General features: G+C 40.3%; 1 protein-coding gene across 4 annotated transcripts in view; it reads right to left on the reverse strand.

Annotated features, from left to right (window-relative positions):
• Nucleotides 1-25,256, reverse strand: part of Znf385d (zinc finger protein 385D) — a 948,781-nt gene that overhangs the window by 103,217 nt on the left and 820,308 nt on the right. For all 4 annotated transcript variants that reach the window (XM_085687890.2, XM_085687889.2, XM_048421350.3 and 1 more), the window contains one exon: nucleotides 124-286. In XM_085687890.2, coding sequence (XP_085544016.1) covers nucleotides 124-286 — 163 coding nt within the window. The remainder of the gene's footprint in view (nucleotides 1-123; nucleotides 287-25,256) is intronic.

Below are 25,256 nucleotides of genomic sequence, written 5' to 3' on the forward strand. Positions count from 1 at the left end.
ATCACACAGATGGATTCCAGAGTGAGTCGATGTAGTGGGCAGACACTTGAACAGACATGGGGTTAGACAAAGAAGGGAACCCCCAAACCATGAGAAGGACAACAACAAAGATCATTGCTTAACCTGTTTTGTCAGAGCTGGTGGTCATGGTATTGGTAGTGATGGAGGTGAAGGCAGTCTTTGCGCTGTCCTTGGCAGTGACAGATTTCTGCTTATTTTTCATGGCTTCCAGTGCTTTGAGCTTCTTGGCATGTTTCGTGCCTTTGTAGTGGGCCGCAGCCTGGCTCTACAAAGGAGAACACAATGAACCATGCAATCAGGCTCATCTCTAAACTGGCATTCTCTGTATTACCACAAATACAGACTCTCTTTCAATAACAGGTACCATTCAAGCTTAATTCTGACCAGGGATGTCCTTAAAATGATGCTTATAAAGCAATGGGAATTAAATTCTCAGAGGCAGAAGGAAGAAATATCCAGTTGCTTCTCTTAAGAAGCTGAATATTAACACATCAACACTTTCTTTTCAGAGTGTGGGGGTGTAAGAATTTATACCTGCTTTGCCTTTGTTCTGCCAGCAGAGATGCTGGGCTCCAAAGAACTAACAAAGGTTCCAGCAGAGGGATTCTTACCTACTCTGTTCACAAAGCTAGTTTTCTCTTTCTCCAGTATGATTGAGGAACACTCACTCACTGGGTCTACAAGAAGATTTTACATAACTGAGGATGTGTGCACTCAGGAGGCTAAACTTAAAAACTCAAAAGCAAACACAGGGTTGAAGTCTAAATGGGGCATGGAGAAGCAGGCAGTGGGGGGGGACCTGATTCCTTCTGTCCTTCTGCTTTCTCCCAGGGCTTTCTTAGGGAGTTCTCGGCGATGTTTCTCTCCAGCATTGATGTCATGATTATGAGGCTCTGTGGCTCTTAAATCCCTAAAGTGATCATTCTTTCATCTGTGGTTTCTGAGGTTCTGTTTTAAAGGCAATCTGTATTTTCTAAGGCTGCTATTTGTTACCAGGAGGAGGCAGTTGTTGAGCCACTGTCTACATAGCTTCCACTAGTGTGGAACTCGAGACATTCTTGCTTCTGCCTTCTCAGTACTGGGATTTATAGACCTGCAGCATCTCCCCTCGCAGATGCTCTTCAAACTCTTTTTTAAGGAGTTTTGGACACACTACTTGAAGCAGAAAGTCATCTGCTCTGAAATATTTATTAATGTTCAAGGAGAAGAGAAAAGTCTTTGCTGGAGTGGTCCATGGATAAACAAGGAGAGTATTAGATTCTAACATTGTGCAGGGCAAAACTTTTAGGATTACTTCTGTAAATTTCATTGAAGGTCTACTGCATCTGTTGGGTTCCTCATTACTTCCCATTGCATATTCAAGCTACATGTTCCATTTTCTTCGTAAAAATGGCAATGATTTCATTGTATCAATTAGAACAGGTGCGGTCATCTCTTTTAATATATTTAATAAATAAACACATAGTCTACACCTTTATTTGCATCATTCTGATGAAATGTTCTCAGAAGCCTAGGTACCTTTATTGAAAGTACATTGGATAAGGAAATTCTATATTAGAAACAGTTTGAACAGAGAGCACACTCATGCACCAGGTACACATTTCCAACGACACAGAACACCAGAAGACATAGTGTGAATCCAACAGAAAGTTCAATCATGCTGCAGTGAACTGCAAAGTCAGTGACAGGCTGCATTGCTCTGATCCTAAGCGGGAAAAGCCGCTCTGACAGAATACTTTGTTTTGTTTTTCTTGCCTGGCTTTATTTTTCAGTTCCCCGTGTTGCACTGCAAGTGAAGCACAGACTATAATAGATTAAATGCACGTGGGAGCTGGATGTGTTCTTCAGATAACTGCTGAAAAATATCTCTTAAACCAAAGTACTTCCCCATAGTCATTAACAGGAATGTTTTCGCAATATATATTTAAAAATTGAATTTTAATCAAGGTTACTATCTCCACTTATGTCTTCAAATGCACCTATATTTAAAATAGTGAGATAAGTTCACTCTGTAGGCCACATTGGCCTTGGCCTCACACTTAGGCTGTTCTTGTTTAGTCTTTTCAGTGTGGTGTTATAGGCCTGTTGCAGCCATAGCTCAGCTTCAAAGTATACACGTTCAAAGATCCTAGAAAATTATACATTTTTAGTGAATGAGAGATTTTCCATAATATAGCATAGGTGAATGATTTTGCTTTTGAAATGAAGACTCTTTCTACAAAAGAATTCTTGCAAAGAATGAGTACAGTCCACAAAGAAAGAAGAGTATTTCTCTGCACAGGTGCAGAAGACTGAGGTTCTCTGGTGGCTCAGAAAGACTCGGCCATGAGAGAATGACAGAAGGCACTGGAGTTGGCAAACTCTTGATTGACACATCTGACAGGTTGAGATTGAAAACATAACAATTAAAAGGCATACTCACAACTCACAGTCACCAAGTGCTAGCCTTGAAGTACCACGTTAATCACTTTGGTTACAGATTACCTACGTTTTCCCGACTAGGCAACGAAGATTTGTCTAAGAAGGACAAAAAGAGTCAAAGAGTGGAAAGGTGTAAAGTGGTGCGGGCAATCTGGGAAGTGTAGAATTTGAGAGCAATGGACGACAGCGCTGGGGACCAGCAGAGAAGGCTAGCTGACTGTGGCTGGGTGTTAGCAGGTGCGTGTTGACAATGGAGGTTGTGGAACAGATTTGAAAATGAATACAGGTTCATACCCATCCTAGATAGTTTGAATTTTGTTCAACTGACATTTCTTGGAGTTTGGGAACTATCCTTCGGGCATCCTGGTATAAAGGCTCTAATCTATACCTACTGACCCTAATTGCTTTGTCTGACTTGACTCATAGATGCTATGGTTTGTGTGAAAGTGTAAATCTAACCAACTCGCCTTATGCTTCAGGCCATGTGACTGACGTCAGAGAGTATCTGGGCTCATCTCTCTGTGTCACCGTTGGCAAGGCTGAAGCCTGAGCAGCATGCTTCCAAGGGATTTTCAAAAGCATCGCTTGGCCAATGCTTATTTGGGGCCTCATCTGCTCTTTGAGGCAGAGAGATGCAAGGCAGTCTTGCTATACACCAGTGTACTCTGTTCACTATATGGCTATTTTGGGCAGGAATCAGTCCGTTTCTGAATTAAATCATTCAGAGAAACATGAGACTCCTGAAGAGAAAAGCAAATGTCTATTTTTAAACACAAACGAAGTCATCGTCAAATAAGCAAATACGCTTATAATTGAGATGATTTCAGGATTCTGTCCTCCATAAGTGAAGACGAATCATGTACACGGAAGCCAATATAGCAGAACTATGCTATAACAGCGAGCTCATGGTGTCACAGAAATTGCTGCATGGATGTGAATCTTGAGCTAGCATATGGCATCATAGAGCTTAACAGATGTCATCCCAGAGGCATGTCTTGCATAAAGGGATGATACCATTTTAAGTGTGGCCCCCATACCCTACTTCTCAGTGCTATCACAGATTTCCTCATCTTCAGATGTTATCACGCATATTTCAAGCTGTCTTTTAGCCCCTCCAGACCTCAGTTTCCAAAGAGGATATAATTAACTTTTAAGTATCTAATACTTGAGAGGGGAGTGTCTCTTAAAACATACACCAGCAGCAGGGTGGTGCTGGCACAAACCTTTGATCCCAGCAATCGGAGGCAGAGACAGGCAGATCTCTGTGAGTTCAAGGCCAGCTTGGTTGAAAGAGTGAGTTCCAGGACAACCTCCAAAGCTACATAAAGAAACCCTGCATCCTTGACACTCTGGGAGATTTGATAATGGCTTGTCATTGTATACTTCTACAACTTGCTCCTAATAAATTTATGTTCTGTATAACTTTTATTTGGTGTGATTCTCAAAAATTAAGATTTTTTATGTAAGCATGTATACCTGCTTACCATAAAGAATCAGTGTTGAGAGACTCATGTGGTCTTGGTTAATTTGTGATAACAAGGACCGCATGCTCCTTAGCACTCGTAAGGACCTGGTAAAGTGCACATCCTCAGTGTCCGTTCTAGGCATCTGAAATCAGAAACTCTAAGGAGAGAAGGCTATTATACTGATAGTCAGATATTAGAACACTTGTGGTCACTGAAAATGGGTACCTCTCCCATAATCAGAGCCTTGTAAAATAAGGAGCTGAAACAGCAGCCCTGCTGATTGTGCCAAAGAATGGGATCTGAGTCTACCTTTGGCTCTGGGTGGAAACTTGACCTTCTGAAGTGCCCAGAAGATCATAAGATTACTGTCTAGTGGAAGCCTTCTATCGTATTCGCTAAAGGAACTGTTTATTACCTAAACAAGAAAAGTACCCTCTAAGAAGCTATGAGTTCCAAAAACAGAAAGCCTAGCAGAACGTGTGGATCACCACAGTGGTGTTCTGTCCACTCCCAGCTGTGAGACAAAGGTCCCCACCCCTTCAGAGCACCTACAGTGGTTCTTTTGGAACGCCTCTGGTCTACCCCGCTCCCTGTGGAGCATCTACATTAATTCGACAGTTGGGAATGGAGAAGCAGCTGAACAGGTAAGAATACTCACTGTTCTTACAGAGGACCTAGGTTGGGTTTCCAGTACCCACACCAGGCCACTCACAACTGCTGATAACACCAATTCCAGGGGATCTGACTTTCTGGCATCCTCTTTTGCCTTTTTAGGCATTTGCACACATGTGGTGTGTGGTGTACACATAGAAATCACACACACGCATGCACACACACACACATGCCATTTGATGAAAGCATTTCTTACAGTGAAGACCTAGTCACACAGTCCACTCTCCTTCCCTATCCTCACTGTCACTCTTAAAAAAAAAGGAGATTGAAGGTTATCGATGCCCGCCTCATCCAGGAAGGTTCTGACCTACGATCTGCACTGAGAGTTTAGGCTGATAACTATCTGAGAAATAAGATAGCTTTCTATTTTCCCTGTATTCTATCTTCTTACCATCCCATGACTCATGACCACTGCTTCCCAAAACCCGAACTCCTGTTCACTCTCATAACTTAGGAAGCTATCCAAGTTGTAGCTACCGACAACCTCGAGCCTTATTGTGTTACTACGTGTGCAAGTAATGAGTTTGTTTGTATTTTCTACTTCCAGTCTATCCGTGGTGACTTTATTCCACAGACTCAAATTATCAAATCTTCTAAGGCCCACATCTCCAAAATATGAGTTTTTAATCATTGATGCAAAATCAATTGAAGGTTAAATAGTTCTGTCCATAAATATAGGCAGTGTATGGAGCTGGCAAACACAGGAAGCTGAGGCTCCCCATTTGTCTTGGAGTTAGGAACATGGGCCTCTGGGATAATGCACTTAGCAGTCTAGTTCCTGCACCTGCATGCACCACGTGCACAAGCCGCTCTCCAAACACTGTACCTAGCAACTTCGATCTTGATTGAACTTGTCTTGGGGGCATGCTCAGTGTGACAACTGTATTCACCTTTAACTTTTTAGGGAGAATCTCCTATATGATGCCTATGTAAAACTGGGAAGCGGCATAGAGCAGGAACAATGTATGTACGACTTAATCTATCAGTCAAAATGGAAAAGTACCCAACTCATGCCTCTTAGTGACCGACTTCTCATTCTCTAGGACCCCATAAAATGAAATGAAGATCTGAGCAGTAATCAGAGTCCCTGGGGATCCTCACTTCCATGGTCAGCAGCAAAGCAGATAGCATCTTACTCTATCACCTAAGCCACCATTTTCCTTCAAATAAGTTTGTCTGGTTCCTTTGGCAAATCTGTGTGAGCCAGTTTTCAGCTTTTGGGCTAATAAGCCAAGAAGTTGGAAACACTAGACAGAGGTTCAGACCACTCTGAGTAGCAGTGTGAACCAGGAGCGAACCATTACCAGAAATGTATTTTCTTCCTATTTGGGCCGTGGGGTACATGGCTTAAGCTGCTTAGGAATCCAAGGCCTGAGAATGTGAGTTTAAATCCTGTCTCTGTGGAGTGAGTTCAAGGCCAGCTTGGGTAACTTAGAGTCTATCTCAAAATTAACAAAAAAAAAAAAAAAAAACAAAAAGATGACTGATAATATAGTTCAGTGCTAGAGTGCTCACTGAGCATGTAAGTTCAAGTACCAGATTAAAACCAAAATTAAAACAAAATAAAAATAAAGTAAAACTAAAGTATGCATACCTGCCATAAATTCCAGCACTTAGGAAGTAGAGGCAGGAGGATCAGGAATTCAAATACAACATGGGATATGTGAGACTGGTTAAAAAAAAAGAATACATTCTGATGCCAATCATAAGATCCATGTCTATGAATTTGTATGTATATATGTTAGCTATATCTCTGTCATCAATACCTATCTACAGCCCTATGTCTAGAAACTTCTATCTAGGAGAGATGAACTGAAAATATGGAGTTAACTTGAAAAATTTCCATTCTAGTGGAGTCTGTTCTAACCTTCTCTCTGACGTCGCCTGAGTTTCTTCTTTACATTTTCTAATGCTACTTTTCCTGTCGAAGGTAATTATTGTTGCAGAGTGAACTCTGACACCATTACTTTCACCTACTACATATATTCTATTGCTTTTCTATGGCCTAAGTTGTGGCAGCTAAAGGAACATGACTTGTTATGATAATAAATAATAATTATATTGAATAATAATGATGACAATGAATAATAATAGTAAGCAAAAGCTAAGCCCTGTGCCATGACTTTTGGAACTTCATTATAGCAAAGAAGTGTCTCATTCCATTTTACCTGTGGGGATGTGACTTAGAGTTAGCCACATCTATGCTCTTTCATTATGTATGCATTTCTTTCTCTTATTGAGGGAATTGTTGGGGAGCAAAGACACAAACACAACTCTGAAACCTCAGGGCAGTATTTTCTCTGCTGATTTACTTAAACACTGAAGGAGAAGTTAAATATAGAATAGTGGAGTACTGTATTTTACACCTATGCATATCAATTCTCATAGGCAACAGGAAAAAGGCCGCAAGGTTGATCTTTGCAGTTCTTAAAGACATTCCCATATAGAATGCTTAATGATTTGTATCTTCTGACTGCATAGCTAAGAATTCAAGTAGCAGACTCTACTAATAATGACTTTTTATGAGTGGTATGTACAGAAGTACAAAATCACACATGATGATTCACTCAAGTGTGTTTTGTGAATTCACATGATGGGTGATTCCATTCTTTTGTGCACTCCAAAACAGAAACAAATAGTAACAACCATGAGAACTGAAAACAAAGGTAATATCACAAGAGTGATTGTCATATACTATCACTATTCAAAGGGGGGGGAGTCTAAATAAATCTATAGAGAAGGAAGGGCTGTGCCTTATTTTCCCAGATACTTGAGAAACTTTTGTAAACAAAGAAAATACTTTGTTGAACTTTGTTACATAGATGTGAAAATCTGATCTCAATGCATGAAGCAGTTCATAGTCTCATGTTTCTACCTTATACAACAGAGTACTTACTTGAGTAAGATAAGCTGAATGCAGAATCTTCTCCTGCTGTCTGCTGTGTAGAAAACCACAGTATCTGTGCATGTCAAGCTCACATTGCTGCATCCTTAACAAATCCCACTGGAGAGCTAACTAGGGGCAGGGAATAATGAGGGGATTTAGAAACTGGTACTCAAGGTCATATCTGGTTTGAAGAGACATCTCTCTGGCTTAATTTTCTCATCTACTTTGGGCTATGGCCAGATGTCTCTAGTGAGTATTAACTCTAGACATCAAACTGAAAATGATCCAGGTTTTTGAAGAATGGAGAAAAACCAGAGAAATCTAACTGAATAGTCAGTGCAGGGGTGCTTGCCCAATTCTTTCCTCATGTTGTGAATGAGACATTCTGTCTCTAAAGTCTGGAGACAAACTGGCGGTGGTGGGTCTAATTATGTCCCAGGGTCAAGGTGTTTGTACTCTGGAATGACATGAATGTAATCTCTAAATGATCTGTAATCCACACCAACCTTAGTTACAAGCAAGGAAAATGTACTCTCACTGGAGATAAATGAGCAGCAGCCCCCCACTTTTCATTCTATAAAGAAAAATGCCACAAGAAGAAATCTTTTTCAAGCTCTTATGACTAGTTTGCTCTTGCCTGGAGTATATTTCCTGCCTACTGACATGGCATCTGCTTAGTTTTGGGTTCTAAGTGATATCCATTATATCACTTATGTCATTAGTACAGAGAGTTAAATGTCTGACCAATCCGGCCACAGAAAGGAGACCTCAAAATGCTGCCCATTCCGTCTCTAGAATTCATTATCCATCCCTAAACACTTGCCTATTAAATGCATGTTGAATTAATTTCTCATTTTGATTTTTAAATGGAAATATGCATATCGTGTCTCAGTGGATTCTGTGTGTGTGTGCAGGGTTCAACTTCATTCTCTGCTGTTGGTTGGCACCTCGCCCTGTCTGCTGAACACACTTCAGGGGAATTTTATGGCACTTAGTGCAGGCAAAGCATCTGGCACAAACACAAACTTTCCTCCCTTTCTCTGGGAGGAAGCTTATCGTGAACCACAAATTGTGCTATTTATGAGCACTCTCTTCGCGTAGAATGTAGCCAAGGGATAATTTGGAGATGGTTTGCTTTTAAGTTTTTTAGTGAATAATAGTTCCCTCCCCCCCTTCCCAGAAAATGCACAGGATAACTGCAAGGATGGCTTTACATTTTAAAGGCTATCTGGAACAGCAAATACTTTCAAATACACAGAAATTTTAAATAGTGGGAAATTTTTAATATAGAATGTTTAATGCCCAAAACTATAAAGAAATTATGGCATCAATAAATGGTTTTTCTTCCCTGTACATCTACATAGTAATGTCGCTCTTATATTTCCTGGGGAGAAGTCATTAGAGGAGGGGATCAGTCTCTATATGTCAGCATTTGGGAAAGGCTTCCTCCTGCAGTGTTGTAGGATGGCTAATCTGAAATAAATGAGTCCAAACGTTATGTTTTTAATTTATTTTTCTTTTTAATTATGTGTACACATGTGTGTCTGTGGCAGGGGTATGTGTAGTTGCCCACAGATGCCAGGAGGAGACACCAAATTCCCCTGGAGCTGGAGTTCTAGCTGGTAATATATTTGGATTCCTTGGAAGAGCAGCAGGTTAAGAGAAGTAAGTGCTCTTAATCACTGACTTATCTCTCTAGAGCAGTGGTTCTCAGCCTTCCTAAACCCAGAACCTTTAATACAGCTCCTCATGTTTTGGTGACTTCCAACCATAAAATTATTTTGTTGCTACTTCAAACCATCATTTTGCTGCTGTTATGAGTCACACTGTAAATAAATATTTGATATGGAATCCCAAGGGAGTTGTGACCCACAGGTTTAAGTCCTGCAAATCTAAACCCTCCAATTGTCCATTAAGAGATCTTGTCTCAAACACCAGTCTCAAAAGTGTGATTATCTATCTGTAAGATCTGTGGGGCCTACAGAATGATATTCTGTATATCATCCAGATGTTTTGTCAGAGCTGAACACCACGTGGATCTCTGGAGATATTTTGTATTGCATGAAAAAATGACAAGTTGCTATCATAGATAACCCCAAAACCCTGTATTCCTGTGGGTGGGGTTCGCACATATTCATTTCTTTTTCTAACTGTTCATTTATTTACAAAGGACTCACTGCACAGTTACTGTGGACCAGACATAATTATAGTATGTGGTCTGGAGATTACAGATGAAGTCTAGGCTGCTGCTAAATTGGGGAATTAATCAGCAACAGATGGTAACTGAAGTCCCTGAGAAATGCCATTTGTAAGACAAATTAAAGATATTTTTCTGTTTAAACATTGAAACCAATCCCTGGTCAGCTGCAGCATTTAAATGAATGAACTCAGACTCCAGCTGACAGTTATATGGCTACATATTTACAAGTCTTTCAGTGAGTGAAAGCACACTTCAGCACTTAGCTGCTTTTACAAAAAATCTTTTCTTAGAGGGCAAGCACATTCGCCTTGATCTTCAGATGTCAACCATAGTAAACTCTCCTCTTCTCAGCCTAACACCACAGTTAGTTAATTAAGGAAGCCCACCCCCCACCCCACCCCCACATACACTTGTCCTTGCCAAGTAGAATGTAGTGAATCCGCATTGTTATTTGGAGGTCAATTTCAGACTTAAAGTCCCATCATAAAAACCGTGAAATGAAATGGGCAAAGCCTAGCTACCGAAGGTTACAACGAGGTGTCCTCAAAACCAGGCAGTAAGACTGTTCTCTGAGAGTGAAAATTGCAGCAGATTAAATTAGCCTTTTGAAGGAACCTTATTAAAGGGCAGGTCAGAAGCAGGAAGGCACGCTAGGAGCACTAATCAAGGCCTGACTAAATTCAGGATGGGCGATGACTTAATGAATATTATTAGCATGTCTGAAATAAGGCTGTGCTTGCCGAATAGATCTCACCCTGGCATCCAGGAGAGGAAATTTAAAGATATGTGGGGCTTTTTTCACTGCCCCTGATAAATACAGGAAGAGAAGCCACCATCTGATCCTCTCCGCAGTATGACTTCTGCTTCTGTTTCTTCTGATTCAAAGGGCGAAGGGCTAGTTGGTAAAGCATAGTTTTTCATAAGGAGAAGTGTTAAAACTCTTGTGGGGTAGAAACACTGGGAAAGTTTCTGTCCCTGTGGTATGAGTCAAAGCCAATGCAGTCCTAATGGCAGGAGATGTTAGTAAGAGGAGCGTAGTGGTTGATTTAATCAAAATTTGGCATGTTATGAGATGGCTAAGCAATGATTTTGGCAAAGCGTCACCTTGGTGCTTAGAGCTGATGAAGAGCGAAGTCAGAGAGCTGCCTCACCAGACAAAAAGACTTTGAACTGCTAAGAAGAGGCTGTGTGAGCAAGCAGGAAGGCCTTTTGGCTCAGATATCCTTTAGCTTTGCCATGTAGCACTCTTTTTCCGCAGGAATGAGCGGGACTCAATGGGACTCAGAGTCCCATGATCTACTGTTCGGAAAGTAACCTTAGGAATTGCTTCATGACCATCTCTGACTGAAAGAGATTGTGAGAATGTTGAAATAATTCTAGATTTTTATGCCTGCTTTTAGTAAGGAAGGGTTCTGGTTTCTATGACTAATTCTAGTTTCTGTGGCTTTCATTGAAGAACAGAAATTTTAAAGCCACTGACCTGCCTTTAAGGAAGAAAAAAAAAGCAAGAAAAACAAGGAAAAAAGCTGGGAAGTGGTGTAGGAGGTCCTTTTGTATTTGTGTTGCTTTTATTGGTTATTAATGAAACTACCTTGGCATAGTTGATAGGGCAGAACTCGGGTAGGCAGGGAAGACAGAACAGAATTCTGGAAAGAAGGGCAGAGTGGCAGACGCCATAAATCCCCGGCCTGAGAGGGACATAGGTTAGAATCTTGCTGGTTAGCCACAGTCATGTGGTGATACATAGATTTAATAAAAATGGATTAATCAAGATGTGAGAGTTAGCCAATAAGAGGCTAGAGCTAATGAGCCAGGCAATGATTTACTTAGTACAATTTCTGTGTGGTTATTTTGGGTATAAGCTAGCCAGGTGACTGGTACAACAAGCAACCCGCCAGCCCGGGTGTAAGCCAGTCTGGGACTGGATGCAGCCCATTCCTCCTTACTACAGGGAAGTGGTTGCTTGTGAGCCCTACCCTTCCACTGAAAGTTGTCAGCATGTCATGAACCATGTTTGTTTGTTTGGTTGGTTAGTTGGTTGAATGTTGATTTCAGTGCTGGGACTTCTTGCATTCTTGCACGTCCTAGGCTATGGCTCTATCAAGGAATTAACTCCCCCCCCACAAGGTATCATAGTCTAAGGTTTCTGGACACTGGGAACAGTAGTAATTGCAACATTTAAGCATTCTCATTCCACAAATGAAAAATTAAGATCCAAACTGCAGCTTCATGCCAACCCTGAAACTGAAGCTTTTGCTTTATGTTTTTCACATCTTCAAAGGTCAGTTTTCAGTTTTTCAATTATTCTGCTAAATGTATATTCAGTGCTTTGGGGCAGGGGACCAAAACCAGGACTGAATTTATTGCTTTTCAGGAATATTTGAAATTAGTACTGATAAATAAATTACAAACAAAAGCTTTCCCCAAACACAAATTAATAAATTTCGATTTTACAAATGTTAAAAAAATACAGCATATGATGGCTTGTAATACTTAGTGTATTTCTAAGTTGTTTGAGTTCACCAGGGTCAAGGTATGTCTAATAATGAAATACTTTTATATTTTCATGACAACATTAAATACAGGAGCTTTCTCAGCCATGCCTGTGAATATTACCACTTCTACTGTTTAAACGAGCAAATGATTTTCCCCCTTAGGCATATATTAACAATTTACTTTTTGTAGACAGTACACAAATATGATTAGCTTTGCAAATTGCTCTTTATTCTGTTACTGGTAAGTAATTTTTATATTATAGCAGCATAAACAGATGCTACTTCCAACTACATATCCAGCTGTAATGAGCTAGTGTAATGTGTTAAAACAACAAAAGAACTTCAAAAATGATTCAGTGAGTCAAGCCGCAGGGAAGCTCAGAGCAACATTGAACAGAGAGTCTGTCAAAGGATTTTAAGATTTGCTTATCACTAAAGAATTGTAGAGTCACTGTTCTCTGAAATTTACCAATGGCTGTGTAGTCATCTCAGAGGCTGGGGCTTCAAATGTCTGTGCAGAAAAGTTCCAGAGATGTTGTTCGTTACGCTCACATTGCCTCAAGACTGAGATGGCTGCCACTGCTCTAAGTGGAAGGTCTGATTTATTTATTTTTATACCCTTTCATTTCAATAGTTGTGTATTCTCCAAATGTTTCTAGCCTGGGGCATCCCAAGATAAAGACAGATGTTGTAGACGTAGAGAAGGGAAAGGAGATGCTCAGATGTAGCCCTGTAGACTAACACCTCAAGAATAGGGTATGATGGAAGCCAAGAAAGGAGTCACAGAAAGGGATCAACCGCAGCTGTTATGCCAAATAAATGACGGGAAAAACTATCACATCCAGAGAAATGTATGTTTTCAGTGACTCTGATTTAGGACAGGATACTCTAATGCAAACGAACTTTCTTGAAAATGGAGTTTGAGAAAGCTAAGCAATACAAGAAGTAGCCAAGAGTTTGGTCACTGACTTGCTAAGTGGAGCGGCTTTCTGAAGCAAGCACTCTGTCTTTAACTTCCCTGATAAGATGAGTATTATGAGTTAATTCTACATATACGTACTTCTAAATTACAAGCATTAAGAACCAAGTCTGAGCTCCCGCCTGCCATCCCAGCTCCCATCCAGGGGCCCTGACTTCTAGCAGAGGACCATCGGAGGGGTGAGTTTGCTTTGGGCCATGGCAGGGTCCCGGTGAGGAGGAGCTTGGATGTTCCCCGACCCCATAGACGCCCAGGTCGCCCTGCAGTGCTGGCTACCCCCTCCTGCCTGCCATCCCAGCTCCCATCCAGGTACGAATTCCTATACTTCTCCCTTCCCCCGGGGCCATAAAATTTCCCCAGCTCAGCTGCCTTGTGAGCTGGGCCTGGGCTGTAGTAGGCGCATCCCGGCTGGAGGCAGTTCCTGGGTCTTAAAGGCCTCCTTGAGGACAGATGGACCAGGGGCCAGATCAGCCACATTCCTGACCAGCAGGGGCCCTGATTTCTAGCAGAGGGCCATAGGAGGGGTGAGTTTGCTTCAGGCCCGTGGCAGGGTCCCGGTGAAGAGGAACTTGGGCGTTCCCCGACTCCATAGACACCCAGGTCACCCTGCAGTACTGGCTCCCCCCTCCCACCTGCCATCCCAGCTCCAATCCAGGTACGAATTCCTATATTTCTCCCTTCCCCTGGGGCCATAAAATTTCCCCAGCTCAGCTGCCTTGCAAGCTGAGCCTGCATTGTAAGCTCATCCCGGAAAGAGGGAGTGCCTGTGCTTCAATAGCCTGCCTGAGGAAAGGTGGGCATTCTGTCAGTGAAGTCCCTGCCCAAGAAGGGAACCTGACCCGGTAACAGAAGTTCCAATAGAGAACATTTGAAGTAAGAGATGGGCAGACGCAAAGGCAAGACCTCATCCAACAATCTGAAAAACAACATGAAAACACCAGATCCCAAGGACCCTATAATAGAAGGAATTGAACACCTTAACCCAGAAGAAGTGGAAAAAAGTGCCATTATGAAAACAATAGAGTCCCTTAAACAGGATATGAATAACTCCCTTAAAGAATTGGATGAGAAATATAACAAAAAGTTTGAAGAAATGAGTAAAGAAATAGATGAGAAATATAACAAAAAGTTTAAAGAAATAAGTAAATCTGTGAATGAGACCCTGAGAAACCAAGAAAAAACAATCAAACAAGTAAAGGAAACAGTTCAAGAATAGAAAACTGAAATGGAGGAAATGAAGAAAACACAAACCGAGAACCGGCTGGATATGGAAAACCTAGGTAAACGAACGGAGACCACAGAATCAAGCATAACCAATAGAATACAAGAGATAGAAGAACGAATCTCAGATTCTGAAGATACCCTAGAGAAAATAAATGCTCTGGTCAAAGAAAACGGCAAATCCAACAAATTCTCTTCACAAAACATTCAGGATATCTGGGACACAATAAAAAAACCAAATCAAAGAATAATAGGGATCGAAGAAGGAGAAGAACTGCAGATCAAAGGGCCAGAAAATATATTCAACAAAATTATAGAAAAAAACTTTCCCAACCTAAAGAACAATATTCCTATGAAGGTTCAAGAAGCATACAGAACACCGAATAGACTGGATCAGAAAAAAACATCCCCTCGCCATATAATAATCAAAACACAAAACATATAGATTAAAGAAAAAATTTTAAGAGTTGCAAAGGAAAAAGGTCGAGTAACTTATAAAGGTAAACCTATCAGGCTTACACCGGACTTCTCTATGGAAACCATGAAAGCCAGAAGATCCTGGATAGAGGTACTGCAGAAACTAAGAGACCATGGATGCAAACCCAGACTACTATACCCAGCCAAGCTATCGTTCACTATCAACGGAGAAAACAAAATATTCCAGGATAAAAACAAATTTAAACAATATGTAGAAACTAATCCAGCCTTACAGAGAATATTCGAAGGAAAATCACTACCGAAGGAATCCAACATTCCCAACACTGCCTACAATAACTCAAACATCTAGCAACCATTCACAAGCACAAATCAAAGAAGGAAAACACATACACTCTACTGCCTAAAAAAAAAAAAAATTACCGGAGTCAACAAACACTGGTCATTAATATCACTTAATATCAATGGACTCAATTCACCTATAAAGAGGCACAGACTTAGAGATTGGATACGAAAACAGGATCCAACATTCTGCTGTTTACAAGAAACACACCTCAACCACAAAGACAGACACCTACTCAGAGTAAAGGGTTGGAAAAAGGTTTTCCAAGCAAACGGACCTAAGAAACAAGCAGGTGTGGCCATTCTAATCTCCAACAAAATTGACTTCAAACTAAAATCAATCAGAAGAGATGAAGATGGACATTTTATACTCATAACAGGAACAATTCATCAGGAGGAAGTCTCAATCCTGAATATCTATGCTCCTAATATAAAGGCACCCACATATGTAAAAGAAACTCTTCTAGAACTCAAGGCAGTCATAAAACCACAGACACTAATAGTAGGAGACTTTAACACTCCTCTCTCACCAATGGACAGGTCAATCAGACAGAAACCAAACAGAGAATTAAGAGATTTATTGGAGGTATTGAATCAAATGGACTTAACAGACATCTATAGAACACTCCACCCAAATAGGAAAGAATATACCTTCTTCTCTGCAGCTCATGGAACCTTCTCGAAAATTGACCACATACTCGGTAACAAAGCAAACTTCCACAGATACAAAAAGATATTAGTAACCACCTGTGTCTTGTCAGATCATCGTGGACTAAAATTAGAATTCAACAACAATGCTTCCCCCAGGAAGCCAACAAACTCATGGAAGTTGAACAGTCAACTACTAAATCACCCCTGGGTCAAGGAAGAAATAAAGAAAGAAATTAAACTCTTCCTTGAATTTAATGAAAACAAAGACACAACATACTCAACCTATGGGACACTATGAAAGCAGTGCTAAGAGGAAAGTTCATAGCACTAAGTGCCCAATTAAAGAAAACGGAGAAAGCACACATTGGAGACTTAACAGCACACTTGAAAGCTCTAGAAAAAAAGAAGCTGATTCACCCAGGAGGTCTAGAAGACTGGAAATAATCAAACTGAGGACTGAAATCAACAAAATAGAAACACAGAAAACAATCCAAAGAATCAATGAATCAAAAAGCTGGTTCTTGGAGAAAATCAACAAGATTGACAAACCCCTATCCAAATTAATCAAACGGCAGAGAGAGAACATGCAAATTAATAAGATCAGAAATGAAAAGGGGAACATAACCACAGACACAGAGAAAATTCAGAGAATCATTAGATCTCACTATGAAAGTTTATATGCCACAAAATTGGAAAATGTAAAAGAAATGGACATTTTTTAACATAAGTACCATATACCAAAGTTTAACCAAGAACAGGTGAACAATCTAAATAGACCTGTTAGTCGTGAAGAATTAGAAGCTGTTATCAAAAATCTCCCTTCCAAAAAAAGCCCAGGACCAGAAGGTTTCAATGCCGAATTCTACCAGAACTTCCAGGAAGAGCTAATACCTATACTCCTTAACGTATTCCACAATATAGAAACAGAAGAGTCATTGCCTAATTCCTTTTATGAAGCAACAGTTACCCTAATACCAAAACCACACAAAGACACAACCAAGAAAGAGAATTGCAGGCCACTCTCACTCATGAACATCGACGCGAAAATTCTCAGTAAAATACTGGCAAACCGAATCCAAGAACACATTAGAAAAATTATCCATTATGATCAAGTCGGCTTCATTCCAGAGATGCAGGGCTGGTTCAACATACGCAAATCTATCAATGTAATCCATCATATAAATAAACTGAAAGAAAAAAACCATATGATCATCTCACTAGATGCTGAAAAAGCATTTGACAACATTCAACACCCATTTATGATAAAGGTGTTGGAGAGACTGGGGATACAGGGATCATACCTAAATATAATAAAAGCAATATACAGCAAGCTGACAGGTAACATCAAACTGAATGGAGAGAAACTCAAAGCCTTTCCACTAAAATTAGGAACGCGACAAGGCTGTCCACTCTCTCCATACCTCTTCAATATAGTGCTTGAAGTTCTAGCAATAGCAATAAGACAACATAAGGAGATCAAGGGGATTCGTATTGGAAAGGATGAAGTTAAACTTTTGTTATTTGCAGACAATATGATAGTATACATAAGTGACCCCAAAAACTCTACCAAAGAACTCCTACAGCTGATAAACACCTTTAGTAATGTGGCAGGATACAAAATCAACTCCAAATAATCAGTGGCCCTCCTATACACAAAGGATAAAAAAGCAGAGAGGGAAATCAGAGAAACATCACCTTTCATGATAGCCACAAATAGCATAAAAGATCTTGGGGTTACTCTAACCAAGGAAGTGAAAGACCTATTTGACAAGAACTTTAAGTCTTTGAAGAAAGAAATTGAGGAGGATACCAGAAAATGGAAAGACCTCCCCTGTTCTTGGATTGGGAGAATCAACATAGTAAAAATGGCAATTCTACCAAAAGCAATCTATAGATTCAATGCAATCCCCATCAAAATCCCATCAAACTTCTTCACAGACCTTGAGAGAATAATAATCAAGTTTATATGGCAAAACAAAAAACCCAGGATAGCCAAAACAATCTTATACAATAAAAGAACTTCTGGATGCATTACCATCCCTGACTTCAAACTCTATTACAGAGCTACATTATTGAAAACAGCTTGGTATTGGCATAAGAACAGAGAAGTTGACCTATGGAATCGAATAGAAGACCCAGATATTAACCCACAAATCTATGAACACCTAATTTTCGACAAGGGAGCTAAAGGTATACAATGGAAGAAAGAAAGCATCTTTAACAAATGGTGCTGGCATAACTGGATGTCAACCTGTAAAAGAAAGAAAGTAGATCCATATCTATCACCATGCACAAAAATCAAGTCCAAATGGATTAAAGACATCAACATTAATCCGTCCACTTTGAACCTGATAGAAGAGAAAGTGGGAAGTAGTCTACAAGATATAGGCACAGTAGGCCTCTTCCTAAGTAGGACCCCAGTAGCACAGACAATAAGAGAAACAATGAAAAAATGGGATCTACTGAAACTGAGAAGCTTCTGTAAAGCAAAGGACACTGTCAGTAAGACAAAAAGGCTGCCTTCTGACTGGGAGAAGATCTTCACCAACCCCTCATCAGACAAAGGTATGATCTCCAAAATATACAAAGAACTCTAGAAACTAGACACTAAAACTCTAATTAACCCAATTAAAAAATGGGGTACTGAACTGAACAGAGAATTCACAACAGATGAACTTCGAATGGCCAGAAGACACTTAAGGTCATGCTCAACCTCCTTAGCGATCAGGGAAATGCAAATCAAAACCACTTTCAGATACCATCTTACACCTGTCAGAATAGCTAAAGTCAAAAACACCAACGATAGCCGATGCTGGAGAGGATGTGGGGTGAGGGGAACACTCATCCATTGTTGGTGGGAATGCAAACTTGTGCAGCCACTGTGGAAATCAGTGTGGCAGTTTCTCAGGAAACTGGGAGTCAACCTCCCTCAGGACCCAGCAATTCCTCTCTTGGGAATATACCCTAGAGATTCCCTAACATACTACAAAAGCATTTGTTCAACTATGTTCATAGCAGCACTATTTGTAATAGCCAGAACCTGGAAACAGTCTAGGTGCCCCTCAATAGAAGAATGGTTAAAAAAGGTGTGGAACATATACACATTAGAGTTTTACTCAGCGGTAAAAAAACAATGACATCTTGAATTTTGCATGCAAATGGATGGAAATAGAAAACGCTTTACTGAGTGAGGTAAGCCAGACCCCAAAAGAGGAACATGGTATGTATTCACTCATAAGTGGATTCTAACCATAATTAAAGGTCTTTGAGCCTATTATTCATGATCCTAGAGAAGCTAAATAATAAGATGAACCTGATGAAGATTATTTAGCTATCCGCCAGGAGGTAGGAAATAGACAAGAGTCCCAGGTAACCTCGGGTGCATTGGGGGGGGGGGGGTTGTTGGAAGGGGAGAGGGTTAGAGAGAAGGAAGTAGGGGAGGAATGGGGAAAGCTCGGTGGCCTGGGATTGGGGGGAGGGAGGAAGGATGATTATGGGATCAGGGAAGAATATATTTCAACTAAGGGAGTCATTTTAGGGTTTACAGGAGACTTGATTATATATGGGATCCCAGGTCCAAGGAGAGATCCCCAGATTGTTCTCTGGACAGAGGAGAGGGTGCCTGAACCGGCCTTGGCCCATAACCATACTGATGAATATTTTGCTTATCACCATACAACCTTCATCTGGCGAAGGATGGCGATACAGAGGGAGACCCACATTGGAGCACCGGACTGAGCCCCCCAAGGTCCAAATGAGGAGCAGAAGGAAAGAGAATGTAAGCATGGAAGGCAAGATCAAAGGGAACCTTCATCCGACGATGGGTGGCGATACAGACGGAGACCCACATTGGAGCACCGGACTGAGCCCCCCAAGGTCCAAATGAGGAGCAGAAGGAGGAAGAACATGAAAAACGAAATCAGGACTGCGAGGGATGCTATCATCCACTGATATAAGGGGACGGATCTAATGAGAGTTTACCAAGGCCAGTTGGACTGGGACTGAACGAGGACGTGATCTAACCAGATTCTCGGAATTTGGCCGGATTCTCTGAATGTGGCTGGCTCGAAGTCTTTCTGAAAAGCCATTGACTATGACACTGGGACTTGTTTCCTCTGCATATACTGGATTTTGGGGATCCAGTCTGTTTGGATACTCACCTTCCTGGACCTGGAGGGAGGGGGGAGGAACTTGAACTTCCCACAGGGCAGGAAACCCTGACTGCCCTAAGGCACAAAGAGGGAGGAGGAGAGGGAGTGGGGGGAGTGGGAGGGTGTTGGGAAGAGGGACGGAAAAGGAAACTTTTATAATTTAATAAAATTACTTTCAAAAAAAAAAAAAAAGAACCAAGTCTGAGCTTAGCAGTAGTGGCTCATGCCTTTGATTCCAGCACTGGGGAGGCAGAGACAGAGGGGATTTCTGAGTTTAAAGCCACCCTGGTCTAAGAGTGAATTCTAGGACAACTAGGACTATTATTACAAAGAGAAACCAGTCTCAAAATCACAAACAAACAAACTAATAATAAAAATAATAATAACAATAATAATGAGAAGAAGAAGAAGAAGTAGAAGAAGAAGATGAAGAAGAAGAAGAAGAAGAAGAAGAAGAAGAAGAAGAAGAAGAAGAAGAAGAAGAAGAAGAAGAAGAAGAAGAAGATTAGAAAACAAGCAAATCTAAAAAACAAGCAAATCTTTATTGGATTTTATCATTTGTGATTGCACACATATTAAATAGCATTTTAGTAACATTAGTCAATGTCTAAATACTTTCCACAAAGTCTGTAGTGCAAGAAATCTTAAAAGTTCAAATAATGAAAACAAACAATAGAACATGATCTAAACATTCAGTGAGAATGTTCAAACTGACAGAAAAGTTTTTTTTCCTTGAGAAAATATTTAATGGGCACTCAATATATGTTTGGGGTGATAATTATATAGTATGACATACAAAGTAAACATATAAATTATTTTGTTTACTTAATATATTTCTTTAAAGTTTGTCCATTTGAACAAGATTTCTTTTCCATTTCTTCATGCCTGTATTGATTAAAGTAACTATACCTTGACACAAGCTAAATTTATGAAGACAACTCCCAAACAGTCCCAGCACTTCATTTAAATATCCATAAAGAAAATTTTAGCCACAAGAATTGAATTTCTCCAATATCTGCATTTCAAAGACTATTAGAAATCTATCATCAGGTGCTTTGGTATACTGATTTATCAGTTAGTTCAAAACTCAATGTGCTTTTTTGGGTTGTTATTGTTGAGTTGTGTTTTGTTTTGTTTTGGTTTTGGTTTTTCAAGTCAGGGTCTCACTGTATAGTCCTGACTGTCCTGGTATCAATTTTGTTAGCCAGGTTGGCCTCAAACTCACAGATATCTGTGTGCCTCTGCTTCTCATGCACTGTGATTAAATGCATGCCCTGCCACTACCAGCTCAAAAATTAATCTGTAAAGATCATGAGTCAAGTCTTAAACCAGACAAATACTATTAATCTTAGGCTATCTCCATAGAGGATGATGTTAAGACGGCATCCTGCTGGTTTTCAGTATATCAGTGCCTGTCATGGGCATGACCTGACAAACCACCAAAAACAAAGCTTCCTGAGAACCGAATGCCTGCTGCTGGAAGAACACAAAAAGAGAAATGAACAAACTTCTGGATCCGTCCAGCTTTCCCAGTTTGTAGGCTATTTGTTGTACCACCTTAGGTGATAACAGAACTAACACAGATATTTTCCATGGAGGACCAAAGAACAAACAAGTGAATTAATAGTGATACCAATAACTCTAAATATTTGCCCACTGTAAATTCATATACCTGTAAGAGGATGAACTCTAAAGTTTCTAATTTCCCTCAAAAGTGGAATTTATTATTACTGTTTCAGAAGTGAATAAATGTTTTTAAAATTAAGTAATTCTCCTGAGGTTCATGAGAATTGAACAGGAGCAAAACTTGAAATCAGGATTCCTTGTCTTCAACACTCATTGTATCAAAAGTAATTTCTAGAGCTAAACATTTATGTAAATATCCAATTCAATAAAAACTGGATCTAGGGAAAAGAAAGAGGAGAGGTTTTTGTTTTTGTTTTTGTTTTTGATTGTTTGGTTTGGTTTGGTTGTTGCTTGTTTGTGTTATGTTGCACTCTGAAAAGGCACACATCTTAAGAACCAAACAGGAAAGAGCTATTGCTAATTTCTAGGGATCTGTTGGCACATGACCTGACCATACTCCTCCAGAGGGTAAGTGGCTATCTCTTGCTGGAAGGAATCTGCATCACACTGGACTCGCATTCATTAAAATCTCCCAAGCACAGTTTTGCTTGTTCTTTCCTTTCCTGTTCATCAAAGAAGACAAGCACAACCCTTGTGTTCTACTCAGCATCGAGGGCTCAGTCGGCTACAATGGGAGAAACACTTGAAACCAGTACACCCAAACAGCTGGGGGAAACAGCTAGATCCTACATCTAAACACAAGCACAGAAATTACAAGTCAACAGCCAGAATGCCACCAAATTTGACGTACATACAGTTAGTATATGTTGTTAGATATATTAACATATAAAGAATATTAATTTTGATTGCATTTTAAGCAAATGTTAATTTTGGAGGTTATGTAAGCAAAATATTTTTAGACCATTAGAGGCATCATCCATTGACTTGTATAGCACACAGTTACATTATGTGCACAACTGCATTTACCTAATATTAAAGTAAAGTCATATGAGCAGAGAATCCCAAGACAAGACAAACAGGACAGGTGGGCACACTTGTACCTTATCTAAATGAAGCATCTAAGTGCTCTGGAAATCTACAAGTCCCATGGTGTTAACACACAAACAAAAGGACCATATCCGTCTTCTATTGGGCTTTTTTGGATGTTGGCACTTTCTTGCTATGATTCACCTAACCAGATTCCAGAATGCTCTTCACAAAAAGCAAAAAACTGTGGCAGGGTCTTCTCTGCACTGAGTCAAAGCCAGAAAATCTCTCCCACAGCTCATCAGGACAGGTAGCTGATGTTTGCCCGGCTGTGACAGGCTAGATCAAAAGATCCTGTTTCTTTGCGAGGACACCAAGAAGTGACTCAGAATATTAATACAGCAGATGTCCCCAAACAACTACAGTTTTATTCAAGGAAGCTTTAAAGTACACAGCTTTTCTATACTTCCTGGCTCTCATTTCTCCTAACATAGTGAGAAAATACAAAACAATAAATCACATATGCATCTTTATACAGAAAATTACTTTTAGAGACCACAAAGATGATCTTCTGTCATTTTCCTCATCCTTACCTGACTGCTCTCTATGGATCTCATATGCCTTTGGTAAATCGCTGTTTATTGTTCTGCTCTGCAGTGAAGATGAAACATTGCTTTGGAAAAGGTGTCTAAACACAAAAAGGTCTTTATATCAATGCTTCGTAGAACGTAGAAATGTCTATGAGCTTAGTGTTAGCGTCTGAATCTGCTTCTAAGGGAATCCAATTGAATTCTCAGATTCATTGACCCTGAGGAGAGATTCTGACATTTGCTGACCTGCACACGTTACTCGTTCTCGAGACCTGTTTCTTCATTTGCAACATCGTTCCAGGAGTCGCTGATCCTCTGATGTGGGGATCAAAATCCCCTGCATTCAGTAAAGACTAAGTCTGAGCGGCAAATCCTGAGTATTTAGCCCAGATTTTTGATTTATTTTCTCTTTATTCCTTTAAAGATCCTTTGCCGAAAGAATGACTTTCTCTATCAATTTCCAGATTAATGACCTTTAGAAACCTTCAACTATTTGTCTCTAATCAGCTCTAACATATGACACAGGGAGAAGGAAAGAGAAGTATTCTCATTAAGGTAAATTGCTCTTTTTATTGATTTTTGTGAGCTCTGTATTTTTCTCTGCTCCCCTCCCTGCCTCTCCCCTTCCCTTCAACCCTCCCCCAAGGTCCCCATGTTCCCAATTTACTCAGGATAAGGTAAGATTTTAAAATGTCATGAGGGACTTTGTACACAGGCTGTGCTGAAAGAGACCCTCAGGGACAACACGAGTTTGTTTTGTGGTATTTGATTCTAAGGAACCCCAGAATTCGCTGTCTAGGGCACACAGCATCCACGCATGATCTAAAGTTGCCTGTCCCTGCTGCTGCGGCACCTAAAGGAAAAGGGGATGAAAGGAGGTGACAGGCAGCACTAAGAGGCATCCAGAGACACTGTCACTGGGGTGTTTGCAAACTTAGAGAATGGTACAGTAGAAAATTCAGGGAGAGAAGCCTGGAAGGAAAAATTCTACTTCTCGCCTGAAGGGACTGAGAGTCAACTTCATGGGCAGACAGATAACCAGAGAGGAAAGACAAGTAGAGCAGGGCGCACACACACTGATCTCACGAGCTGTCTCCATTCGCTGCAAGGTTATAGACCTCTCCCAGCTCTGAGTGTCAGCAGCACACCTTTAATCTTAAAAGTTTTCCTAGGAGCCTGGCAGTGGTGGTGAACACCTTTAATCCAGTACCCCGGAAGACAGAGGTCCTCTGTGGATCTCTGAGTTCAAGGCCAGCCTGAATTCCAGAGTGAGTTCAGGGACAACCAGGGCTACACAGAGAAACCCTGTCAACATTTTCTAGGAAATGTTTCTTAGCTTTGTGCCACACAGAGTAAAGAGAGCTATTCTGCTAAATGCAGAGCCTGGGAAGGTTCTAGACTTCTCACATATATTAATAGGTCTCCTCAGGCGATGTCTGTGAATGTTTCCACAGGAAGGATGAGTGAACATGGCTTTATTTTTCTCATTTTCCCTTCAGTAAAAACATTATAAGCCATTATCATGTTAGATTTTAGAGAATTAGGGAGCAGGATGTGGTGCTTTAGAAAGGTTAATCTGTATTTCTTTTTTGAACATTGAACTCCTCCTGGAAGTTATTTACAAAGACAGAATGAATGCATTTTTTTCAAAACATATACAAGATCAATATTTCATTACGAAGTAAATTACACTTCTGTTGTTTTTGCTTTTAAAATCAAATGTTGTGTTGACCGATAAAAATTTAATTACAACTCCCACTTCATTCCCTTTTGAATTTACATTCATGTCACATTTTTCCAGGGCTTCTCAAAAATTGGGAAAACAAAAACCACAGTTCAGATTGCCGAAATAAATGCTCTCCCTTTTTAGAAGAAAAGGTGTTACATTTTAGAAAATGTGAGGTCTTGGTGCTTCAACGACAGTGTGCCAGTTTCAGCTCCACCACTCTTTCACATGTCATATAATGCATATGACATGCAATATAGTCTTTTCATAGACTCTTCCACGTGCAGCTATGAGCTGCATGGAGAGAAGGAACAATTAATGTTTGTTTATTCCTTCTTGCATCAACAGTGTTACATTGTGCTGTGATGGCACCAGGACTGCATAGAACTTTAAAAACAAACACAACAGAGGCCAGAGCACTGTTAGGCTGGCGAGAGAGAAATAAT

Source organism: Myodes glareolus, chromosome 5 (genome assembly GCF_982192425.1).
Source record: "Myodes glareolus chromosome 5, mMyoGla1.1, whole genome shotgun sequence".
Taxonomy (NCBI): Eukaryota; Metazoa; Chordata; class Mammalia; order Rodentia; family Cricetidae; genus Myodes; species Myodes glareolus.